Consider the following 26,505-nt stretch of genomic DNA (forward strand, 5'->3'; position numbering starts at 1 on the left):
TATGCCAAATTATCGCCATCGTCTTTTACAAAAAGGTATTTCCAGGAAAACCCGAAGATTTTCGATTTATTTTTAAAGATGTAGAAAGGTTTTCAAATGGGTGTTAGCACACTGGAAGGCTACTTGGACAGAAGGGTTTGGTTTTTTTTTACGATGTAAACCTTTTTTGGAAATAAAACTTTAGTTATCACATATAATAATTATTTAAGTTAACCTCTATGACTTCTTTCATGTTCACACATTAATATTTATATATTTATGTATATCGATACGAAAACTCCTCTCGAACCTAAATATTCGAGATGCTTGATACACTGTCAATGTCTCTCAGGCGTCAGCTCATAAATCTTTCGACTGGAACATTGTTCAACATTTTTACACACCCCACTAAGTATTTGGTACATTCAATACACATATTTTCACTTGTCCATCAATTTTCGTAACCTTTCCCACCACCAATACTTTTTAAGCTCCTCGTTGTGGGCAGCACATATGTGTTTCCATCACAGAGTATCTAAGTGTTTAAGCTCAGGGCGAGCGATAAGTTTTTTTTCTAACATTTGATCACCGTTTTGCACAGCTGGCATGTCTTTTATCCACAAATAAGTTTTTGCGGTCATCAAACGCTTAAAGCACTCAGAACTCGTTCACTTTGGTGAATCCACTAAGTTTTGGGTGACTTAAAACCATGCAGTTCCACACTAAGCAGGAAAGTGAAGCCACATTGCCGCATGCGGTTATTGAGGTGAAATGTGAAGCACTTCCGATTTAATTTGGCTCCATGAGTGGAGTCAGACTAATTTTACGGTCCAGCGCGAAGACAGAATGGGAATAACCTTGTGCGTAACCCTCGACTGACTATTTGATACCAGCAGAGTAACATTTTCGGTTACATTCCCATCTTCAGGAAACGAAAATTTTCTATCACATACTAATTCTCACCTGTAAGGTTATTCGAGAAATCTATCTTACATTCCGGCCTGCATCCTGGTACACATTAAATTATTGGTATTGCTCACGTAAAAATACTGCGAACTTCATTCCCCACTTTTCACTCGACGTAATCGACGTGAAAAACGTTCAAATCTTAGCTATCGTGCGCTCAGGACTTCATTGAACACCGAAAGGCAATGCAGGAGCTCCGATTCTGCCTGTCCAAACACGATAAACCACTTCAGCACTCAACTCACTTCAGCCACGGGCGGGGAAGGGTGTGGCCGGCAGCGGGTCAGGCCTTAGAGACGGCCACGCTGCTCGGCGCCTGGGAAGTGGCGGGCACGCTCGCCGAGGAAGCGCCCTTCCCGTCCGAGGAAGACGGCGTCAGCCGAACGGCCGTGTGCAGCCCCGCGGACTGCAATTGCTGCTCGATGGACGAGGAGGAGCTGGAGGAAGATGAAGACGAAGACGAGGAGGAGGAGGACGAAGCGTTGGTCGCCGCTGCACCGGAAGAAGCCGCAGCCGGCCCCGTCAGGGACGACAGCGACGCCAAGCTCAGACCACCACTGCTTCCGTTCAGAGGGAACTGTCCGGAAGGTCCTCCGCCGCTGGAAGCCGTGGAGGTTGGGGGAGGGAGAGGCGCCGAAGATGCAGAAGAAGCTTTGGATGAAGCCACTGCCGCCGCCGCCTTAGACAGAACCGAGGATAGAGGTCCACCGCTGCCTCCACCGCTCCCGCCTCCTGGCCCGCCTCCGGTTCCAATGCACCCGTTGAGTCCGAAAGTCCTCGTGTACGTCTCCAGGAGGGACACATCTCCGCCGCTCCCTCCTCCCAAACCATTGCCGGAAACAACCAGGGGTCCTCCGGGGTTGTTCCCTGCTGCTGCCGCCGCCGCGGCCGCCCCGTACAAGCTGCGGTAAAAGTCGTGCGCGGCGGCCGGGCGCCCACCGTATCCTGCCGCCATTGCGGCCGCGGCCATGGCAGCCGGGTGTGGCGGGATCGACTGGGAGGGCATGCCGCTCCTCGCGGCGAGGGGTGCGACCAACTTCCCGGCCGCCGTGGAGTAGAAGGCGGAGGACGCGGAGGCGGACGTGGGCGGCGAGGAGGCGGAGACGATGGCCGGGTGCGGGCCCCGGTCGCTCTCCTTGCTCGCCATGTCGGCCAGGGACCATATCCTTGGCTTGGTGCTGCCGTTGGTGCTGGCCGAGTCCCCGGGTGCCGCGGGTGGGGTGAGGGCGGGGTCCGGGTGTGCGGGCGGTGAGGCGGATGAGGATGTGGAGGAGGGCACCCGGTGGAGGTGCAGCGGACCGAGGCCCTGGTGGTGCGGGTTGAGCGCGGCGTGGGGGTGGGCGAGGTGCGGGTGGTGGTAGAGGTGGTGGTGGTGCGGAGGAGGTGGAGGGGGCGGCGGAGGGTGCAGGTGCGTGGGGAAGGAGGCGGAGAGGTGCGGATGGTGTGGGTGCGGACCAGGCGGCTGAAGGTGGTGCGGGTGGTGTTGGAGGTGGGAACCCGGATGCAGCGGGTGGATGGGGTGTGGCTGCCCTGGGTGATGCGGGTGCGGCGCGTGGATGCCGAGCGGGTGCAGTGGTTTCTCGAAGAGGCACTCTGGGGAGTCCGGGCCGCTCTCTGCGGCGTGCGGGTCACCCCACTCGTCCCGTCGGCCCGGCATCCCACCGCCTGCACCCGGGTGCGGCCCTCCGCCAAGGCCCAGGCCGCCCAGCATGGAGGCGCGGCGGAGCTCAAGCAGGCCAAGACGCTGCTCCCTCTCGCCCATCCTCTCGCCGTCCTCGCTCGACGCCGTGCCGGAGTCCTTCGAGTCTGTGGATGAAGAAGAGGAAATGCATCAGCCATTTACACAAATGAGACTTTCCTGCGAACAACTTCCATAAATATCGCTTCGGTAGACTTAGCAGTCATACAGCGAACTTTCATTAAACATATACCAATTACGTTACGAAATACCTTCACGGTAGGTAGGAAATTCACAGCTCTTAAATTCATAAGAATTCTTTCTGGAGAGCTCCATAAAGGAAGGATTAATTTCTCATATGATGTTTTGAATCCTTACGCACTGCTATTGGTCCCATGATATTTGTAATATTTCCATATTTTTACATCTTAATTTTAAAATTACTTACTTAAATTCCATACCAATAGCTGAAAATTTGGATTAATCAAAATATGCCTAATTATTTTATGCACTTGCATGGAGGGAAAAATGAATTCATCGTCCAATTATCAAACTGCTAGATTTTTTTCAACCAAAATGACAAACATATTCCGGCATCTGATAGTGTCATAGGTAGCTTTGTAAATTATTCCTCGAGTTAAATGAAATAAAGTTTTAGATGTTATATCTATGGGTCCACCAGCAGTGCGTTATCGACTACAGAGTAACTTGCGAATCTTATACGGCGAAGAATTTTGTTTTTTCATTGTCTGTTCACATTTAACAAACTTCTTCATAAAAAACATCTTTTTTACACCTCGAGTCGAAAATAAAGAGGCTTTTCGAAATTAAAATTGTAAGCAACGAAATATTTCGATGGCATACGAAGAAAATCTGCAATAGAAGCTCTTGCGAGGGCCAACCGGGTGAACATCAACAGTTACAACAAAACGGGGGTGTGGAAAGGAAGCCGGACATAACGAGCGGACGAGGAGCGGAGTGGAGTGTGCACGGCGAGCGTGGAGAAAGGGAGAACGCCTGCAAGCCTCGGAAATCCCTTCTGTAATACCAGGGATTCGAATCATGTCGCCGAAGCCAAGGGACTGCAAGGACGAGGTTGGACAGCAGGGTTTAAGTCGAGGAGTCGAGTGCGAGGAGGCATTGTCATGGCGCGAGCAGCAAGGTGCTGGACTAGTGTGAAAGAATTTTCGAAAAAAATGGGAAAGGAAGGGTTGAGAAAGAGGTGCAGGAGCGGTGGCGCTGCGCCGGATATTTTTTTTCTGCACCCGAGAAACTGCGGTGTGGCACGGTCAACGAGCTCGCCGGTCTAGCAGCCGGACTGGCGAGTCAAAAACAACTCTCAAAGCAATGAAAGAAGGCCTAAAGGGATTACGGCTTTTTAAATGATGTTTGTGAATGTGGATATTGCAGTTTTCCTCCCGACAAATCCCTTTATTTACACCCTTCAGATTTCCTAACCCTGTGACTAACGAAAAGGGGTTTTCGTTCGAGCATAGTTGTACGTAAGACAAAGCCTTAGTTGAAATCGAACCAGATAGTTATCCCAGGAGAAGGTATTTTTCTCCCAGTCCGATCTTAAAGGTATGCATGCTTGGCTTTCTCTGATATATGCAGAAACGTGCAAATGAAACAATTATACACTTTTCATCGCGTATGAGTTTGTTGCTATCAATGCCCAACCAGGTTTGCTTGAAAAGTAATATTTTAGCTAAATATTTAAGACAGGAATCACTGTATAAACATAACGATTGAAATTTGGTCTAGTATTCTCATGCGACTTCATTAAACACGGACCCTATTTTAAGATGTTAAAATGGCAAAACATACACCAAATTTTGCGAGGTGCGCATAATTTCTGTGATAAATAAACCTTAAACTCTTATTGCTTAATTACTATTGAATACAACCTGTATTTTGAGTTTCGGACAGATTGAAGCCAAACTATTACGTTTATGATATCAAAATCAGGTAAACTTACACTTTCATGAATTTTTATATTTGTTATTTGGAATCTATGAAATTTCTTTTTAGATACAATCACAAGCCTCAAGAATGCCAAGAGGCCTCCCAGAACAAGATTTGAGTAATACAGGAGCAGAATGACAGGACACAAGAGTGCGGAGAGATAAGATTGTTGGGTGGGCCGAAAGCTTCACTGATCTCTTATCACCTTATGCGTAAGTATGCAAATCGCGACAGTATCGACATGGCGTAAATATGCAAGCGACATATTATGTAATTCACTTTACTAACCGTCATATAGTGACTTATATCTGTGGTATTAATAAGCATTAAATAATAATAGCATACCGTAAATTAATTGAAAAACCGTGTTGAGCCTTTTGGGTGTCTTGCTTAGAATATTTTTATAGCAAATAATTAATTTGAAATTTTGGCTTCATAGGTAGTTAGACTTCGTTGTAGCCATGTCATGAAGTATTTAATTTGTGATGCATGGATTTAGATGGCTTACTCTCTTCCTTCTCGTGTATGCCGGAACGCAAGCAGTCATTTCAGACCACCGGTTCGAGTAGTAATCGTATTTAAGGAAGCACTTCATGTTTTCAAAACGTTGTTCAAAAATAGCTAATGCACGTGCCGTGCCCGGAGTGACGTAAGCAGTACTGAGTATTGAGCCCTCGCCTACTCTCATGCCTTAGACGTCAAGAGAGGCCCCTATTGAAAAGATTTTTAAAAACCGACAGTTATAATTTTTTCTTTGAATTGATTTTGATTTTGTTCTTTGAATTGGTAGATTTGCATCGTGGTACATGATAACAAACAAACTTATCCTTTATTTAATTGGTTTACATTAAAATTTGGGGCAGTTTTTTATTACTGAGGTCACAAACTGAGTTTTAGCAACTTAGATTGAAAGAGAAGAGCCATTAGGGACATTTTTACAACTATTTTTGGCGTCCATTAAATTCAAATCTTATCCCATGCTATCGAAGCAGCTTAGGAATTGTTGATTTTATATTCTAGCGTTATGCAGTCAATAGTGAAACCAACTTTTTTTGCTCACCGCTCTTCTTCATGGCTACGATGAAGTTAGGCTCGAAACAGAACTGGACTTTAATTAATCTCCGTTATGGCTTCAAGTAATTCTGTAAGTAAACTCTGGCTATATAGGAGATTGGCCTTTCCAGCGATTTAGTATCACTTTTACTCCAATAAAATTTGCTGGCATAATTCTTCCAACAGTAGTCGGTAATGAATTTTCGTTTAAGGAAATATTATGTATCCTATAAGTTAAGTTCACCGGGAAAATTTTTGAAGCCATTCCACTGTTTAGTACTATTTTCACTCACTAGTACATTTTCCCAATAAATAATGGAGACACACCAAACCATCGACCTAAACCAGTTTTTATACCATAAATATTACTGATATAAGTTAAAAATGATAATAAACTAAGTTAACTCTGTGAGACAGTGAGGAGTGAATTTTTCAAGCGAATATTTTATGCTACTCGAGCTAATTCCACACGGTGGTGTCAGAAGCCATTCAACTGAAAAGACACTATTTCCATTCACAAAGACAAAATTGATCGATCGCTGCCGATCTAGGATCATGAATGAACCGGACAGAGTGGAACAAAAGGGAGGAAAAAAGCTTGGTCTCGCCTTTTCTCCGGGAAAATCCCTCAATGGACTCCCTGCGTCCGTTCAGACGTCATGCGCTCACCTTGGGACGGATTCTCCTTCCCCAAGAGGGCGTCCTTCCCGTTGGCGCCGTCCGACTTGCGTCCGACGTCCGGGCCGCCCCCTCCGCCCCCACCGCCCCCGCCTCCCATGTCGTCGTCATCGTCGTCGTCGTCATCCTCGTGGTGACTGTTATTGTTGTTGTCCTCGTCCTCCACGCGATTCCGCGGCTCCCACGTCATCTTGTTCTCCTTCTTGAGCCTCCGCCGCGCGTTAGCGAACCACGTGGAAACCTGCGTCAGCGTCATCTTCGTGATGATGGCCAGCATGATCTTCTCGCCCTTCGTGGGGTACGGGTTCTTCTTGTGCTCGTTCAACCACGCCTTTAAGGTGCTCGTGGTCTCTCGGGTTGCGTTCTTGCGACGGGCGCCGTTCAGGTCCATGCCGTACCTACGGTTTTGGAAGGAAAAAAGGAGAGTTTCAATTTAAGGTTGCGAGTCGGGGCAAGGGCGCACCCAGGATCACAACTAGGGGGGGGGGGGGGAAGCCAATTTGTGGCATTTTAGCATGGAAAAGGTGAATGAAACCAACATTTTAAGAAAATTACCACAGCGCTATATTAGTTTATGATATTATTTCCTTGAAAAAATAGTTTTATTTTAGTTACATATCTTGTACTAATACATATCATTTTTGGTGGGTTTAAAGAAAATTTGCTGAATACTTTCGTTTCAATTCAGTGCTGATTTTGCTTAAAGACTTAAGCGATTTTTGTTTCTATGGGGGGCAGCTGCCCCCCCCCCGCGATGGTTACGCCCATAAGTCGGGATGCAGAGTTCGTGGGGGAAAATAAATAAAATTTCCGAGAAAAGGGTGCAGAAGTGGTGGTCTCACAGGTTGGTGCAAAATGTATGGTAAATTTGGAATTTAAACGAAAAAAAGTATTCATTTAGTTCTCACCCCCTTATTGACTTAGACAAGAAATTTCCTAATTAAGGCTTTAAATTTATATTTAGTGCATCTTTGCTTGCATATAAAGAGTATTGTGCTCCATAAAATATTCCAATACCATAGCACTTTAATATACTTCGGATAATTTTAATTATACGACACCATGCACATATTATATCCCAAATTACGCATCATACGTATAGATAACCTGAGTTTTTTGCCGTAATATCTGTATTCATAAAAATCAGGAAAATGGATTGAGTCAAACTTGATTGCAATGTTAAGCACGATTAATACAAACACCTCTAGGATAACGGGCTAAAGCATGGAACATCGCCTGACAATATTTGAGATCTGGTTTTGCTTATAGTTACCGGAGACAAAAACTTACTCTTCTATAACGCATGTCACTATCATATTCTTACCGCAAATTTTAAAAGGACAATGCGTACCAATTTTCATTGATAGCCTGGAAGGCTTCGTTCTCTCGAATTGTTTCGGTACGGATCCCGCTACACCGATTATAATATGTCTTGGTCCCAACTATTTTTCAGCATAACTCCCAGAAAAAAATTGGGTCTCCTACACCAGCGATGATATGTGGGACCAATGTATTATAACAGTCGGGGCTATAAGCATTCACTGTAACTTATTTCCACTGATTAAGAAAAATGGACACAACCGCATTTTCTTGGTCACATATGACAAAATCAATTGTATTTATTGCTGGGCGTTCTGCTATTTTTCTCCTCACAAAAGTTTCCCACCTCGTATTTTTTGCAAGTTTACCTTTATCCAGACATTCTTCGCGCGGGCGAACATCGCAAGGACGAGGAAATATTTAAGCAGTCGCAAGAGTTGTAACGCAGACATGAAAGTAAATCTCGAAGCGAAAAAAGGTGGGTGCGTTGAATTATAGGCGAAGGACATAATATATTACCGGTGAAATATGGAGCTCTTCACCTCTTTTTTCATTTAGCAATCCATATCTTGTTGGGATCGGTGAGCTGAGATAGATAATATATAGTTCACTTCATATCAGCAAGGTTAAAATTATTTTTACTCCAGTTACTTCTTTGATGATGATTGAAAGACTTGGAAATATCATGGATGGGTAGTTTTCGCTTCACGGGATGGGTCGGTTTCGGGTATGTGGGACATGTCTCGCCATTTTGTCTGAGAAATACTTGTTATGCATTCTTTCTTTTTAATTACCTTCACGATAAAATTCGAGATCTTGATATGAACGCATGAGTGGATTTCATGCGAAATTAAAGTCTAATATTTACTCATAAATGGGCGTAGCTGATTTATAGTGCAGCTGCGGGCTATTAAAAAAAATGTCCTTTACGGAAATAGCCGCAAAAGCACCACAGTGGGAAAAATTTGCGGAGGAAAAAAAATCGTTCTCCTTGACCTGTGCGAATCCCCTCCTCTGTTCTGCACTTTTAGGTTTGATCTTCCCTCCACTTTCCTGTAACCGAATCGGCCATTCTTCTACCGCCTCCTCCTCCGGTGATCCATCGAACGCGATAGCGGAGAGAGGGGATCAATTAAAAAAAATCCTCCCTCCCTCTCTCTCTCTCTCCACTGCGGATCGACACTTGCAGGTGACGCCATCTTCCCATCGCGCTTCCTTTGTTTACTCCGCCACCAGCTAGGGGTGACAGCCACCCCCCACCACCACTCACATCACTCACTCAGTCGCCTTCTTTAACCATTTATCTTTTCCTTTTCGGTCCCCACGTGTGTGCTTGGGGCCACTGTGATCAGAAGTTCCGCCATGTCCAATTAGACCTCCCTCGCGTCTCGCTCCGCTGTTTTATTCAAGACCTTTCCTTGTCCTCCACTTTTCGCTTCCCTCTCATTCGCTGCTGCCCTGATCCTCTTCCTGCCCATCCCACCAACCCCCTTCCTTTTCCATCCCTCTCTCGCCAGTCCGCAACCCCTTAACGCTCAACCTCACCGGTAGTGCTACGACGCCAATCTTTATTTCCTGCCCTTCCCTCTATCACGGATCCTCTCCGAGAAATTCTACCCCTCTCTCTTTCTCTCGAGGCTTGTCTTCAAGGCTGGGTTACTTAAATAAAACAAGCCGTGCGGGTGGAGAATTTCTTTTTTTTTCTCTCTCCACTCAAGAAGGTTCGTTCTTTCCTTCCGACTCGATGTACCGGCGAAGCAAGACGGAATTTTCCACCTTTCGCTCGTTAAGTTGGAATCTTCGGTCGATTTCCTGCAATATTGATTCGAACTGAGTGTTTCTCCTGATCTCCAAGTTTTCCGGCAGGTAATTCAGATCTTCATTAATTTATGGGTCTCCCACAGCGTTCATTAGAGGAACAATAGTCTCCGTGATTTGTTGTTAGCCTTGGGAAAATATTATAACAGTAAGCTTCCAGTAGTCCTGGGCGATTGATCGACAGCAGTGATCAAGTCAGAAGTTCAGTTGGCCGCGCATTGAAGAATAGTTTCTTCATGCACTCCTTAATTCTAAAATGAGCTGCTTAAACGTATATTATCAAGTGATCATGGATAAGTGAATTCTACAAAACGTGTTTAATGAATGAAAAATCTTCACTTAACCCGAAATCCTGGTGGAAAGTTGACTAATTAAATACCATGAAGACTTTTAAGACAAGAAAAAGAAAAAGTAAGAACATTGAAACAATTTTTGAGGCGTAAATGAAGATTTTTATTAACCTCTGGTTACTCCAATTGCATTCCATTTTTAATTATTCCCTTTTACAAATAATTAGAATAAGAGTAAATAATAAGTAATTTTGACACAAAAACCATGAGAAAACGTCCGTTACGAGTTCTAACCGCGTAAGATTGGTGAGAGGAATTAAAATCCAATAAAAATGATAATAAAATAATCCAATAAAATCTAACACGAAGTAAGAAATCTACACGACGTATCCTTCTTTAAAGGCTTTAGTGGCTTAGGATGAGCAAATTCGTTTTTTCCTATAAAAGTTTCTAAAAAAGATTCTCATAACCAAAATTAGTGCGTTACACCTTATGCGATCAGTAGAGCCATTTTATGTAGCTATTACATCTAAATACATACTATTTAGACCCCCATTACAATTACAATTTTTTTCCTCTGACCCAAACCTCACATTCTTCTCCCAGAACGCATTCTGCAGCAATATCGCCTCAGCTCTCGCAACTCCTTTCTTCCATGCTCAGTCCTTCACCTGCACCATCGGCCGCCCTTACACCATTGACGTACCTATCTGCTCATTGCCCTCTTTCGCCCCCATCCCTCCTAATTTTACTTTTCCAGCATCTCGCCCCCTTACCCATCTCCGATTTCTCCGAACGCCCTCCCCATCCCCACTATTTCTTTTTAAGCCCCACCGAAAGACACTCATACCCCGCACGGGCAAACACCCCCACTACTCCCTCTCCTCCCATCCAACCCAACCTCCCACCTCTCTCGCCCGCCCATCCTCCCATATAAAAACCCACGTCCCTCCTACTTTAAAATCTTATCAAAGATTAAACTTCTCTCTTTCCTTCACGGCTCCGCGTACCGGTACCTACCCTTAACTCTCCTCCCCCTCCACCTCTCCATCCCTTACCCCCAACACTACGGGGCTGAGAGATCCCCCACACCCTTCCCCCATCGTTCCCCTTCTTCCGAGGGTTGAATCCCCCCTGAGGATCGAAATTAAATTTTCCCTTCCCGCCATCCGACCCGTCCTCACAGAGTCCGCACCCCCGAAAAACCCCAACCCCGCCAAAGGGTCTTTCTTTCCCCACCTTAAATTCCCACCCCTCTGCGGCCCATCCCTGGAAGAGCACATCCTCCTTCTCCTTCGAGAAAAAACCTTCCCATCTCCTTCCTTCCGTCTTCCGAAAGCCCCTTTTCTGGCGCTTAACGAAGGCGCCGTCCTCCTTCCCATCCACCCCCCCGCTCTTATCCGACACGCCCCCACCCTCCCCCATTTACTTATTTCCTCTTCGACTCCCTCCCCCCCTTCAAACCCCCAACCCTCCCATACGGACTATAATACGCCCCCTCAAGCATTCGTTAAGTGAGGAGAAGAAAAGGACCCTTTTATATTGGACTAAACGGAGGAAAAACGTTAAGGAGATAGAAAGAGCCGGGGGTGGGGGCGGGAGATAAATTTTTTCTCCTCTCTTCTTTTCGGGGTTGGAGAAAGGAGACGTTTCATTCAATCGGTTTGTTGATGACAGGGCTTTGATGGCCGTGGAGAATGATACGGGGGTTGAACGAGCAAGGCTGCCGAGATGCGTGTTCAGGGCGCGGGCGAAAAAGACTTTTTAATTAAGTGATTCTCTCTCTTCTTCATAATGCCTAACAGTGTCATTAATTGAGAGACCCTGCTTTTGTTGGCGTGTAACCCGTGTTCAGCGCGAGGGTATAGATATTTAAAGAGCGTTGGAGAAAAAAATATTGTTTATGCGATGCTACTACATGCCAAATGAAATCAGCAATAACGAACCGAAATGGGCGAATAAAAGCAACTTTGTTAAAGCCAAAATCGCAAAATTTTCTCGTCAAAAACGCCTTTAGTTCTCCAGTTAATCAACTTAGCTATTATTTCCAACTCCTCTCAACAGTTCATTGTCCTCAGTAAACGTCACGAAAATTTAATTTTTCGGGTTTAATTTAATAGCGAGCACGTGCTTTTCATCAAGTGTTTATACTGAATGTGAGCATTCTTTCCAATTCCGCACTTGATCTTCTCGCTGAATATTATATAGAGAAAATGACGATTTTTACACTTGGAAAAATTTAATTGAAATTCTAGCAGCAAGTGTGGCGTAACATTTTGAATGTTTACGATTGGGAAAATGTAAATAACAAACCATACTGGAGAACCATTAATACCCAGTTCGACATTCAATTTGTATACAGTAGTGCGCGTATTTTGCTAGGCAAGAAATCGTCTGACCGAGATTTCCCCCAAGACTATCGCGATGTATTTCGAAAACGATTTAAACTGGTGTATTTCAGCGATATTCGGCGCCGTAGCTCAGGAGCAAATTTAAGCCGCGAAAGCAAATCCTTGAGAGATTAACTCTTTCTCTCTGCCATTGCACCAAACAACCGGATCCCGCGACGCCCGAAAATGCATTTTTTTCAGAGCATGGGAAGCACCCCACATGCACGGAGCGGGGGGAGATGGGGAGGGGGAGGATGAGAAAATAATGCCCTACCCTCGATCGAAGTATCAGAGCCGTTTCGAAAAATAATGCCGCCATTTCCTGCCCGGGATCCACGCCCGCCTCTTCTTCGTTTTTTTCCAGTCCAGGACGTGATTTAATAAGGGAAAAAAGTGGGAATTCTATGGGTGGAGCTGCTGTGAGAGGTGGGGGAGGACGAGGGAGGGGTCCTTCCTCCTCCTGCACCCGCTGGAAAGTGCCTAGATATCCGGCTGCGAGGTGAGGATGCAGAAAATGAGGGTTGGTTGGGGAAGTGGGTGGATGCGCTCACAAAGAAATCGCGACTCTCTTTTTTTTCCTGGCGGGAAGCGGGAGGGACTCGTGCAGTGTCGAAAGGATTAGAGCTTTTGGATGCAGCGTGGCCTTTGCCTCGGGGGTCGTGCACGAGTTGCGAGGGGTGCCTGGCGGAGGGTGTCACACCAAGGGGTGTGTTAGGTGGGCGGGTGCGAGAGTTTTTTGAAAAACTTTTTTCTCTTTTTCACTGCGAGTATGGGGGCATATAATAAGGCCGGAGATTAGTTTCAATTGTGTACGGCAAGGCGTCCGCCGCGGCGGCGGCGGCGCGTCGGGGAAGGGATGTGCCGGGGGATGCAGAGGGAGGCTGGATGGAGAAGCACGGAGGCGTGATTTGAAATAAAAAGAGAACGTGAATGGACTGGGGTGAATCGGTCTTCTCACGGACTTTTCCTTTCCCACGTGAACAAATGCTCCCCCTCCAAACCCTTTCCATATATCCCGTACTCGTCCTCCATTTTGGCAATCCTTTAATTTTTATTTCATTTTTAAAAACACTTTGCATTATTGTTCAAACCAACAACTCTTTCTTAAATTGTAGGAAATTCATTTCTTTAGTTTAGGAATGTTGCGCTCCAACCGGTTCGGTCTACTCCAAACCCATAGTCTAATCCGTAATTTCTCTGAGATTTCTTCGTAATTTCATTTTTCCAGTTGATTTTATCCATTTATATTTAGTCTTTGGGACAATATTTATCATAACTTTTTTAAAATTTCTATTCCCATCACTATTAAAAATATTTTTTTAAATCTGTGCAATTACTCGTCAGCTCTTCCTCTCGTTTTTATTCACTTCTACTCCTCCTTTTTCGTAGTTGAATTTTTACAATTCAAGATGAGGATAATGAATGATCACTAGGTATTAATGATGTGGATAATCCACGCTCTATCACTCGAACATCTTAGTCATGGCATTTCAGGCGAAATCAGGTTGCAAACACCGGTTTAAGATTAATGAGATGGATGACAAATTCAGTCAATTTTCATGGTGGTGCATTGGCAATTTGTGTACAAAATATTGTTGGCAGAAATTTATGGGAATTATCCAATGGCGTCGAGGTTATTAGAAGTAAAGAACGGCTAAAATTCCAGTGCATTTCTTTGTTATCCTTTGGAATTGGAGGCTATTTTTTTTAATCTACAAGAAGGAAAATGAGAAACCTAAGTGTGCCCATTCTATTATTTCTCATAATGTTCAAGTGAGAAGCTACCATTCCACTTTTCCTTGTTCACTCCATTTTAAAAGGAAAACGGGAGTGCCAGTGTCAGAAACTATGCTTACTTATCGTTTGAGTGGGAAAGAAAAACTCATCACGCAAAAAACCATTAGTGAACCTGTCTATAAGCATCACATCTCATTAAAAGCAGCTATACCTTCAACTCAGTACCTTCTCCTGACGGCACAATTCCGGATTCTTTTCCCAGAATCGCTTCGGCAACCGTAATTAGCTCCTCTCGGTCATTCCATTTGTTGAAACATTTCACCGCGGTGTCTGCCTTTTCCTCCTCCGCCTCACTCCCGGCCTCGCCTTACACTTACTCCCCTCCCTTTTTCGCTTTTCCCCTCGTCTCCAAACTCTGTTATCTTACGGGAACCTTTCCCGTCATCGGATTTCCACCATTTCGAACATCCCCCTCCCTCAACAACCCCAATCCTCCCTCCTCCTCCCCATCGTCACGCCTTTTCCGTTCTCCTCTCTATTTCCCACTCAACCATTCCGCACGCCGAAAATCTCATCCGACTCGACGGCCACCATAGTGACGAGGAGGGAGGGAGGAATTTCGGATCGGCACAGAGTTTGAAGGGGAATTCGTAGTGAGAGGTGGTGGGGGGGGGGGGTGGAAGATGAGCGAGGGTGGGTGTGGAGCTGGTTTGGAGTTGGAAGGGTTTTTTGGGGAAGCTTTTTTCCCCTCACACCCTCGGAGCCGCTCTGTTTTTTTCCGTGCCTTTCCGCTTACACACGCGCGGGGCCCCTGAGGTTTTGGCGCATTAACGGCTTGTTTCCATGGTGATTGCTAATCGGGAGAGCGTTGGATTTTCCAGCGGCAGCGACGAAGGGGTTGGCAAAAGAAGAAAATAAAATTGTAGGTTTTTTTCGGCGGGGAAAAGAGAGAGAGAGAGAGGGGGATAATAAAGAGTTGGAAAGTAGAGTGGGGAGGTGTTCTGATGCGAGGTTGGAAGGGGAGAGTGGATATATGGAAGGGCATGGACGCGAGAGGATGAAACGAAAATCGCGAGGAAATAGAGAAATAGGTGGGCGTTACTAGACCGGCTCGTATTAGCAAATGATAGATAATGAACGTGGAGACAGAAACTACGGGAAAATATTCTCATCATTTTACGAAGGAATTCCTACACGATCAGGAGGTGTTCACCAAAACTCTTTTATCCCATCGGTATACCAAATTCCTGACTAACTTTATGGCTTAGGACAGTGAACAACCAAAAGAAAACATCGCATTCAAATCAAAGCACTGAGATGTATCTATAATTGGAGAGGAAAAGGGGGTGGTGTTTTGATACGTGGATGAAAGGGGAAGAGGGAAGCGGAGAGTAGGATATAGAAATCGGGAGGAGATATACAAATGCGTAGGCGTGATCACTTCCTTTTAGCACACGATGGGTAATATGTGGATCGTAAACGGAGACTAACACAATTTTGGTGCCTCAGTCAATCACATATTTTCTTATTCGCTCGTGTTTACACTTAGGATATACTTTGAGGCATTCATGGATAAATATTCTTCCACGGATTTATTTTCTCGGTACGACATGTTTCAGCCTATGTTATTTTCAAGTACCTCAAGTGAAGTAAGTGAAGCTCTCACGTGGGTTGCGATACATTTTTATATAGCCAGAAAAATTTATGACAGGTAAGAAATGAATCTTTCAGCATATACTCATCATCACCCTGAACGACTGGGGCCTATTACTCAAATCGTGGTGTGAAAGAGAAAATTGGCGTTCCTTTCCTCCGCATTCGCTTCTTTTACTTCTTGTCAGGAGTCCATTGATGTCACAAACTCATTGGCTTACGGCAATTATACGTAAAAAACGGCTGATTGTTAAATATTTTTTCTTCAGGAATCTGTTACCACAACGATTTTTCGCATTATCGTGCTTAAAACTTGCATATATGATTTGGTAATGAGTGAAGGACCCATTAGTTCATCGAGAGTTCAAGAAGAGTATATCCCTTATCAGGAGCCATCTCCTCACGTGGGTTCTTATGACACCAGTAGTTAGTAGTAAAAGTTGAAAAGACGCGCGTTAGAGATACAGGACAATTGAATCCCACTTAGCATGTATTTAGGTCCTTCAAAGGGGAAATCGAAATCTTAGAAATCGAATTCTTACCGTTCGGCAAAATATCTCTCTTTTTTCCGCTTTTTTCGAACCTAGAAGCATAGCGAGGCTCCAAGATGAAGTTTTCCGTGTCACTATGAAATATATCTGCTCATAATAGCTCACCTACATCCTACTATACAAGTCCTTCTCACCCCTTCCGTGATTCTCATAACATTTCATAATAGTTCAAATAGTTTAACTCTAATCGTTCATAGGAGGACAGAGAAGGATAGGTATCACTAAGGCTATATAAGGCTTTTTTTGTCGGCCTCGGTGGCGGCGGGGTGAAGTCCTCACTTACCATACCTAAGGTCGCGGGTTCGAGTCCCGCCTGGATAGATTGCCCCTTCCAGGGCATGTGTGTGTGTGATCGTCCGTTGTTTATTGTTTAAACTCCCGATGTAAAGGCCACAATATGCTGTTTTCGGGGTAATTGAGGTAAATAAATTAAAGTTAAAGTAAATTAAAATCAAAGAGAAGGAAAGGTATCACTAAGACTCTCCTCCGCACTCTGCTCTATTTTCTCTATTATACATGGCGAATGATTTCACTCGCACGATCATTCAGCATGATCATTCACCGTGTATGACGGAAAAATTCGCGAATGAACGCATGATCATTCAGTGAAAATTAGAACATGCTCTATTTTGCTCGCATGATCCTGTGATTGATCATTCAGCTTGATCATTCGCATGATCATTCGCCGTGTATAGCGGCCTTCACGCATTTTAATTCCCCCTTCTCCATCACCCTACTCTACGAATACTTCTCATCCCTTCTGCGATTCTCGTAATAGTTGAAACAATCTAAGAATAATCATTCATGGGAGGGAAAAGGGAAGGAAATGTAAGACTCCTGCGTCTGGATGGCCTGCTGCGAGAGGAGGGCATTTTCGCAAAGGATACGAAGCAAGAGGAAAGGGCGAATTAGAGATGCGGGGGAGGTGGAACATCGCGTCACGGGCTTGAAGCTGCTCCTGGCGGCGGCGGTCGGGAGTTTAGACGGCGGGGGTGGGGTTGGGCGGGGGGGGGGGGGGTGACGGCGAGGGGAGGCGGGGGCGGAGGGGACCGGCGGCGGAAGAGTTGCGCGCGCCATCACAGGCCCCGCCTCTCATCGACGTCCCGGCTTCCACCTCCTCCCTCCCCCCATTGCCCGCCATCCGACACCCTATATTTCCTCGCTCGCCACCCATCTCCTCCCCACTCCACTCTATTCTTACACACTTCTATCCCCCCCTCCTCTCCAACATCCTACTCTACAAGTACTTCTCACCCATTCCGCGATTCTCATACCCAACTAAGCGATTCGTGCTAGTTTCAAATAGTTCCGCTATGACGGATTCTTGAGGCATTTTCATTCCACATATCTCATCTCCTTGTATTCCCGATTAAAAAATCACACGATTTGGGATGCCCGATCCATTCATATAAGGCCTTTTTTACTCTAAGGATTGGCTGTCTTTAATTTTTTATTAATTTTCATATTTATTTCGAAATATTCCAATATAGTAATTCGATCCGTTATTTTAATATTTTTCCAAATTCACAAGTAACAGATTTATAATCCCTTTTCTTATTGTTTTACGGAAGGCTTCATCGCATTGGTCCCAAACGGAATTTGTAAAAAAAAATTCGCAAACGCATCTTGTAAGTTCATGGTTCTGTGATCATCAGCTGATGCAATTTGCATTTAACTTCTTTCATTTTACAATGAATATGATGCTTAAATTATTTAAACCCACCATCATCCTCTGCCCTGAGCAAGTCACACTGTAGGCAGTTCATACGAGTCCTTTCACTTAACAACGATTACTGGCGATCACTACAAACCCCGCAGTTTGAATGGGAGGAAAATCTAGAGTCATACGTTAGGCTGAATTTCTAGGGCACAGAAGTGAAAGCTTTCTACTTATTTTATTGACGTCAAATTAGGTTTATGAAGCCTTGACGGTATTTTGCGATGGAGGCTACGCACAGATAAACTCGTATGGTCATGTGAGTGAAGGAAAGATAGGCAAGGGTGAGAAAAAACAGCTCAGGATTCTTCTTTTCCTGAAAGCTACCGAACGGATTACAGCATAACGTGTCATCAGACAAACGATAATGTTGAACCTGAAATATGCCCTTTACAATAAAGACAAGGATCAGAATTACTTCTACCATCGTCGGGATTTGCACCTTTGGTGAGTGGTCAATAGTCTAGACCCCACAACAATCTGATTCCCATTTTCGAAATTCTAATTTAGTCTCTTATGGAATCACTAGTGATTTTATGAGAACTCAGCATTTTCTCTCGGTTCGTGCCACCCGAGAAAGATTTGTTTATGGTAACACCATGATTTAACTGCCTCCCACGTTCCCCAGACTACTGTCACACCTTTTTCGATCGCCGGCGGTGTAAAAGAAAAGAAATGGAACAACGGTGAGAATATAATGAGTGAGAACTAGGGCGTCGGCGTCAAGATGCAGTACTAAAACTCATCCCTATCGAGATGTAAAAGATGTCAACTTATTCAAAGAAAACTCGGAAAAAAACGAAAAGTTCGCTTTGTATCTTCAGTATTATGTTCCACATATATTGCCACAAAATCTGATAGAATTGAGATAAGATGTCGGAACGGACGAAGACAATGCATTCAAGTTTCTTATTCTAATCTCAGAAAATCTCTATGTTTTCCCCCAGACCAGCTGGATTCTCATAAAAGCTGCAAGATGACTCGCTCTACTGCCTTCCCGACCTCTTTCCCTCATTTATGAGTAACGATTAGAAGAGCTTTCTTCCATTTCAGCTCGAAAGTGAGCCATAAAAATGTAGCAGGTCTTCAGTAAAGCAAAAATGTCATTAGTATTGGAATAGACGGAATAACAAATATTTGATGAAACTTAGCAGACAAAGATGTGGCTCACGAAAAAACCATTCTCCACTTGAAATATAGATTGATTAAGTTCTCACAAAAAAAACCCACAGAATGAGTAATGATCATACAAAGGCATTGGAAATGGAACTCGAAGGATGACGATCCTGAGGAATGGAAACTTTTACGAAAATTTAATGACCGATTTAGTCCTTAAGCTGCATTAACTTTGACGACTATGAGGTTCACTTTCCATACACATAGTGGAAAAGTACAAAAAAATCTTAAAATATCATTTTTTCTATTGAATTTTTACAATTTTACACAGATCTTCTATGCCTATCCCGTAAGTCAGAAGTTTTATTCGATCAATCCTTTCTATTTAGCGGTTAGGATTAGGTGAGCTGTTGGGATATTGCGTGAAAAATTAATGATCGTGGATCTAACTGCCAGCAATCACTTCGCTCAAAATTAGTGTTAAACGCATATACTTGCAAGAGGTTAGTGGTAAAGTGGTGTGCAAAATCTCTTCAAAATCATTACTGGAATTGGAAAGAGAGTTTGTGAAGAATTGGCTCGTTCAACCTTTTTTACTACTGTGGATTGCAATAAGGTTTGAAAAATTAAAGACACTGATCGCTGAGTTCAGATAAGTTCACTACGCCACTAATTCTTACCAAGCGGTTCACCGCTTCCCCGTTACTTCTCGGCCTCGCACGTGCGTCTCACGTTGTCATTTACACTCTAATGAGCGAATCTCTCCGTCAATGGAACGGATCTCTCTGAACGATAAATGAATGAGCCAGAACTTTAATGACGTTACAAAATCTTAAAACATGGGTGGCAACGTTTGAAAATTTTCATTTGAAAGAAATGAGCAAATTGATCGATTAGAAAGCAATTTTTTTCGTTATAATAATATATATAAAAATATATATAAAATATAAAAATAAATATATATATATATAAAATAAATTCTTCCCATCTAACTACTTAATTATCTCATTAAATTGCGAATTCGGGGCTGAGTGAACGACCCCATTGCATCCACGGTTCTTCAAAAGCTAGTTGATGATTCCTAGAGCATTAATGAGATCGTCATCACAATGAACGAGGTGAAATCCTATCCATCTCGCAAAGTCGTTTCGAAGAGTTGAATTTGAAAGAGTGATGGTTAGGTCACCTAGGTTACGCATTGAGGAAATAAGACGCATCCGCGAGAGCAATTGGGGAAAATGTGCGCGAGAGAAGATGTCGTACGACACCGAATATTTCCAAACGCTGGCATCGCATGTGAGCCGTGGGATCCCTTCCATTTTCTCTTTTTTCCAGCCTGACTCACACTCCGCCGCATTCACCTTGTTAGCAGAGTTTACTCAGACACAAAGAGCTCACTGGGGTCGGGGAGAATAATTAGTTTTCAAAGTGGAACGCTAGGTAGATAGCTTTCCAAGCCGGTCGCGTCCTCTCCTTCTCCTCTCGGCGATCAACCAACCTAACCTCACTCCACCATATCCCCTCCTCACCGCCCACTCCTCTAATATTTCTCGAAGTAAAATCATTGATCAGAGGTGATAACCAATAGGGGTGTTAACTTGATATAATATATCTAATATAGACTCAAATATGCTCGAAATTCTATCTAAGTTGGCCTATAGTCGTGAAGTATTGTACCTGGCATAATGTTTAAATAGATGGTAAATATTCTTCCGATCTTTGTCGATATTGTACGTTCTAATCTTTCCGTAAGGATTTTGTTCAAATCAATAATATCTTCATCGTCTTACACAGGATTTCAAGATTTACACCTCCAATTCCTTGAAATGGATGTTCAAAACGTTAAATAAGAGGCATCTGTTGATTCATTATGGATATCGTTCACAAATATCATCACGTAAAGTGATGAATCAACTCGAATATTAGGCATGTGATTGCCAAAAAAATAGGGCCTATCTCTACTACCTTTTCTATCATCCCTTCCTTCAACTGCTGAACTTTTTTCCCATCAACAAGCGAGAGAGAGGAAAAAAAGAATGATCCACCAATGCCGCCGCAAGCAGATGGATTCCTCTCTCCACCGACGTCGCGGTGGCATCGTCCGCGTGGAACAGCCCGACGCCTTGAGTTGCTTGCGCCCCTCACTCCTCTTTTGTTCCTCGTCACAACAGCCCTCTCACCCACGCCCTCAAGGGTCTCTCCTCCCACGCCAAAACTTCTCTCTCCTCTCTTGCTCTCTTTCTCTGGACTTCATAATTATTTGTCGCTCATCTGCTGCCACTGCAGCTCCCCGGTGCCTCTGGGGCGTCTTCTCAATGCCAGGTGCACAAATTCCCCGGCCCTTCCCTCCAGAAAGCACGAGGAAACAGGAAAGTAGAAGATGGTTTGAGCCGTAATGATTTTTCACTTAATTGGATTCACGATTTTAATCTCATGGTTAATAGTTTTAGGCCCTACTTTAGTAGTCATCACAACTAATTTACTAGTGAATTCACCAATTTCCCCAATTATATGTATTAAACATATCACAAAGTATCTACAGATGTCTAGTAATTTAAATTGAGAACTTATTGGATGGAATTAGGCGAGCTCTACTTGATTTTTTCTACGATGGAGATAAAATTAGATTGATAAAAAAATTACTACTAGATGAGGTCATATTATACCAACAAATAACTGAATGATAGGTATTTACTGTCGAGATTTGCATAATTTCAAGCAATTATTTCTTGGCTACAATTTTTGATGAAACTGTTGGATAGTGTTTGACCTACCGGGCTTCGATAGAATTTCGAAAAGATTGGAATCTTCCTAGTATTATATCCAGCTAATATACCGATCGATTATCACTTCTGATCAATGTTTTCTTGGATTAACAGCCGGTGATTCCTTGGCAATCCAGCCAAAACTTTTATAGTGGCTGTGTCAAAATTCGGTGGGGGAATGATGTAAAACGATAAGAGAAAAGGTCCTGGGATCTTGGAGGAAGTTGGTAGGATGCCGAGGAGATGGAAGGGGGAGGATGCAAAATCAGAGATGGGGGGCGGAAGAAGAAGAAGAAAAGGGGGTGGTGGGAGATAGTTTGAAAACCCCTGGATGGGGGGGGGGAGGAACAAGAGGTGAAAATGGCAGCGAATGGGAGAAGAGGAATTTTCTGTGGAAATCACATCAGGTCGACGAATCTTCGGAAGGAGTTCCAAACGATTCTCGGGGAGAGAGGGAGAGGTGTGTCGGGGCAAAAGAACAAAAGATGGGACTGCGGAACGAGGGGGAAATTATGAGATTTTCGAAGTTGTGACCTTTGGCGGGAGAGAGTGAGATAGGGAGAGGGTAGATGGAATGTTATATGGAAGAGGGCGAGCGGGGAGGATGGCGGTAGAGTGAGAGTTGGAAGAATGGCAGGCAAAAGAGGAGATAGGGGGGTGGCGGGTGGGTGTGTGCTTGAGTTGAGGGTGTTGAACAGGGAGAGAAGTCAAGCGCGGGCGGGAGACCCCGGAATAATCCCGAAGAGAGCGCCTCCTCCACCGGCGAACTGCCTCCGCGCGGGGGAGTTCTTTCCGTGCGCGGGGGAAAGAATGGAGATTCGCTCGGAGGGATCGGCGGGAGGGACGGGGTGAACTGAAGACATTACGGCGGAGGTTTTGGTGTTCTTCGGTGGAGCATCTTTGAAAGAGGTTGTCGCGTGGAGTGAGGGGCAGGTCGAAGAGAGAGAGAGGGGGAAAAATATATAAGGTGGTCGGGGAGCACAAATGTGTGCGGAGCGAGGAACGAACGGATGGAACAGGAGTTTTGTTGGAGTCGGTTGGAGAGAAGAAATCTGCGTGGGAGGAGAGGGAGAGTTTTCGGCGCCGCGGGATAGGATTGGGGGGTTTGGGGGGTCGCATGAAAGATGGCTGCCTGATGAAAGGGAATTTCCAGAGTCTCTCCGAGTGAGCAGGGGCTTCTCATTAACACCACCTCGGTTTCTTTTTTCTCTATTTATGTCCATCTGGCTCGCATTCACTCCGAAAACAAAGTTCGAGGTCTCAGGTGGGGATTCACCAACACTCCTATGAGTGAGATGGAAGGTAATAGGGCTGGGAAGACATCACATTGTCACGATGTCTGCATGGGTTGGTAGGCTGGGGTAAGTTTCACAAGATATTCCGTATTTTATTTCCATCCAACGAGCTTGCACATCAAGGATCAGTCCAAAATGATCCAGGAGTTTGCATGAGAATTTTATAGTCTTTCTGGGTCGGTGGAGCGATGCATTTATAGGTAGACACACCGTATGAGGTAGATAAAATTTTGCCATGGCCCTTGATAGTTCTCATTCTGAGTATGAGTCGTTTACCTACGTGATCCTACGCCTGGAAGACCTATGACTTGAAAATGATTCCTCTTGTTTGATATTATGATGGAACGTAACTATGTAATACGAATATTTCCTCACCGAAGTTAGGTGAAGAAGAACAAAAGCATCAAAGAGACTGTTTGGTTGATCCTTGGAAAGATATATGACTCATATTTTCACATAGTTATAAATATTAGTTAGACTGATTATTATTCTAAGAGCAAGGACATGCTTACGTGTGGAAATTTCATGGTGTATTTCATTTTCTATGAAGCCATATTTAACGGGATTCATTTTGCTTGGTTGGAGTACAGAAACGTAAAATAAAAGAAACACACGACAGGGAACAATGGTGTGTCACTTATTATGGGTTGGCTTCAAGGATATGCATGTTCTTATGTTTAAATAGAGAGGATCGTACAAACATTGCACAATAGGCTTCGGCGTATGATCTATTTATTAGAGTTGAGTGAAATCGTGCAGTGAAAAGTTCAGCGGGAGAGTTGGTGTTCTGTCCTGAATGTCTAAAAAGGAGTGCGAAGCTGTGGCAGGAAGCATCCACTGCTCTGCATCTTGCCAAAAGATTCTGTAGCGCAGGTACAAACTCAATGGAACTTTTGTGTCTAACCTCCACTCGTGGAATATTCTGAGATGATGGGGCAACTTAGAGAATGAGCTCTCGGGAAAGAACGGGGAAATGAGGCACGCGAGAGGAAGGGATCTCTGCAGAGTTGACGCGAGGTTAGGTGCACGTCGTCACCCAAGGCAGGTGGAATGGAGGAGGAGGGCACGGGGATATGGGCGTGGATGAGCGGGGGAGGAGAGCTTTATTTTTTTTCAGAATCCCATCGCGGCTCCGAGAGAAAAGAGATATTCAAAGAGCGAAGGCAGAGCGCGCGCCTTTATGATCAGCCACCGCCCGCTCGCCGAGAGAGATCTGGGATACCCACACACACCAAGTGTGGCTGGAGTGAATGCACAAGATGAGGTGCGCGCGGGTGTAAGGGATGTGGGATTCTGGAGAGATGAGTGGGACAAAAGAAGATTGAGGTGCGAGGCAGGAAAAGGGAGTGGTAGGGGGAGAAAGATTCCCTTGAGTTAACGCGGGAGAACGAATGTGCCCAGGGGAGTGAGGGTGGGGTTGAGTTTGTGGGGGGGAGGGGCGGAGATTGTGGGTGGTGTGTGTGTGGCGAAGGGTGCAAACCACCCCAATCCCCACATTCGCCTCCCGCGCTTCGGAACGGCGAATTCACCTCATGAATGCGATCCCAGGCCAACCAACCCCCCCGAGATATCCCTCCCTCCCACCAACCTCCAAACTACCGTCTCCATTTTCTAAGACAACTCTTTTTCGAGCGCGCCCGCCGCCGGTGACACGGTCGTGGGCTCAACTTCCCTCAACTCCTCCCGTGTCATCTCGCGGGCTGCAAAACTTCGAACAAGGAAGACTAGTATTTTAAGGTGGCTCCAACCCCTTCACCTCCAAAACTCTGTTTTTATTCTTCTTCCCGTGGTAGCGGTGGTATCTGCCTAATGCGGTTTACGTGGAGACGAGGCGATGAGGGTGACACCCTTAAATATTCATGCTCCATAAGGGTTCACGACCTTATGGCTCATCATTCTTTTTATTCGTGGGAAATGTTTTGTAATGCTTTATCCCTTTGGATATAAGACTATGGGATTTTATTAATACGGGCCTTTTTCCCTAATGGCAAACATGGTACTCGCATGTACCATACGAACATTGGCGGCTACGCGATAATAAAATTCTGTTAAAATTTGAGAATTCTAGCGAGATGAAGTGAAATTAGTCCATATACAATGAGGTGAAATGTTTCTATATTTTGAAAACATTTCATCTCACTATTCCAATGTTGATAAATATTTTGCCAACATATTTATCTACGAAGCGTTAATTATTAAAAGAAACCTGGCAGCTATTAGTATTTTTTAAATATATTTCCGTCCTTGTACTGCGTCATTGTTCGCTGGAAAAGTCCCAATCACGCATAATAACAATTCTATTATAAGGGGTGCCTTATGCTAGATTTTTCCACCTGCTCCCATGAATTTTATTTATCGATCGATTTTCTACTCAGAACAGTCTCATAACTGTAAGAACGGAAGTTGGAAGTTTAAAGAGGTGAAAAGATTATCATTCACATTAACTTCACGCACATGCGGGTAGCTGTTTCTCAAGAAGCGTTTCCTCATGTTTCTCACGTTAACGATTCTCTTTCAGAAGATTTTCAGTAGCAGATACACATTACATGTTGCTCCCAAAGACCTCGGGTGTTACAAAGCAGGCGTGCATACTTGAATTTTCTCTAATTCGATGCATGGGAAATTCTGGCGCAATTCTTGTCCCAGAGGCATTATTCCAGCGCCTTTAGTTCATATCTATGTGATCTGAGGTTGAATGCGAATAAAATCGTAAGCGCAAATGCTCTTCATTTTTTTCTGCAAACGGGTAATTACGTTTTCGATGACATTCTGAGAAGCAGCAATAACAAATAATGTTGCACATAGATTAGCTATGAGTGTAATTAGGACTTTTCTGACTGATACTTTTACTTCAGGGGCAGATGCAATATTTTTATGTACGGTAATTGGGGTAATTAAATGCAAATAGGGACTTAATCTAGATACGTCGAGTATAACAGCCGAGAACATGATCGGATCTGGTGCCCGCTTGTATGAAAGCTCTCAACTGTAACTTTGTTGAATCAGAACAGCTCTCATACCCTCCTCACGGTAATAGTTGATTTTATTTTAGATTGAAATCTTCTTCCGCGGATGTACTGCTTTCTTTTTCAGGTGCACCGCACCTAGGAGAGTTGCTCCAACGGCTGATTGCGCGACTAAAAATCCGTTGCACTCGAGTTGAGCAGCAGTGAACGCTCATGGTGCGGTGGTAGGGGTAGATGAGAGCATTAAAGGCAGACACGGAGTCATTACATATTCACAAGATAATATCGGGCCTCACTTCACACAAATCTTTTACGGCCTCCGTCTCTCGCCTTCTCATCAAGGCGACATCGGAAGCTCCGCGAGAGGAAATAAACTCCGTTTTTATTGCAACCTCACGTCTCCGCTTTAAATTCCCCAAAAAACCTCCTACCGCCCATCGACATTTTTACACTCTTCTCGGCCACCTTCCCAATATCCTTGTCTATCTTAATCCCTATACGACAATTCCTTCCCACGTCCGACCCCTTTTGCACATTGGGTCCCTGGCCGGCCCTTTTCCCTGCACTT

At 44.5% G+C, this 26,505-nt stretch overlaps 1 protein-coding gene across 1 annotated transcript in view; it reads right to left on the reverse strand.

The window, feature by feature from the left end:
* Positions 1–1,134: 1,134 nt before the first annotated feature.
* LOC124163433 (homeobox protein caupolican) overlaps positions 1,135–26,505 on the reverse strand; it is a gene marked incomplete at its 5' end in the record, with an annotated part of 64,774 nt that continues 39,403 nt past the window's right edge. The window contains 2 exons of the mRNA XM_046540741.1: positions 1,135–2,751; positions 6,311–6,717. Coding sequence (XP_046396697.1) covers positions 1,229–2,751; positions 6,311–6,717 — 1,930 coding nt within the window. The remainder of the gene's footprint in view (positions 2,752–6,310; positions 6,718–26,505) is intronic.

This window comes from Ischnura elegans, chromosome 1 (genome assembly GCF_921293095.1).
Source record: "Ischnura elegans chromosome 1, ioIscEleg1.1, whole genome shotgun sequence".
Lineage (NCBI taxonomy): Eukaryota > Metazoa > Arthropoda > Insecta > Odonata > Coenagrionidae > Ischnura > Ischnura elegans.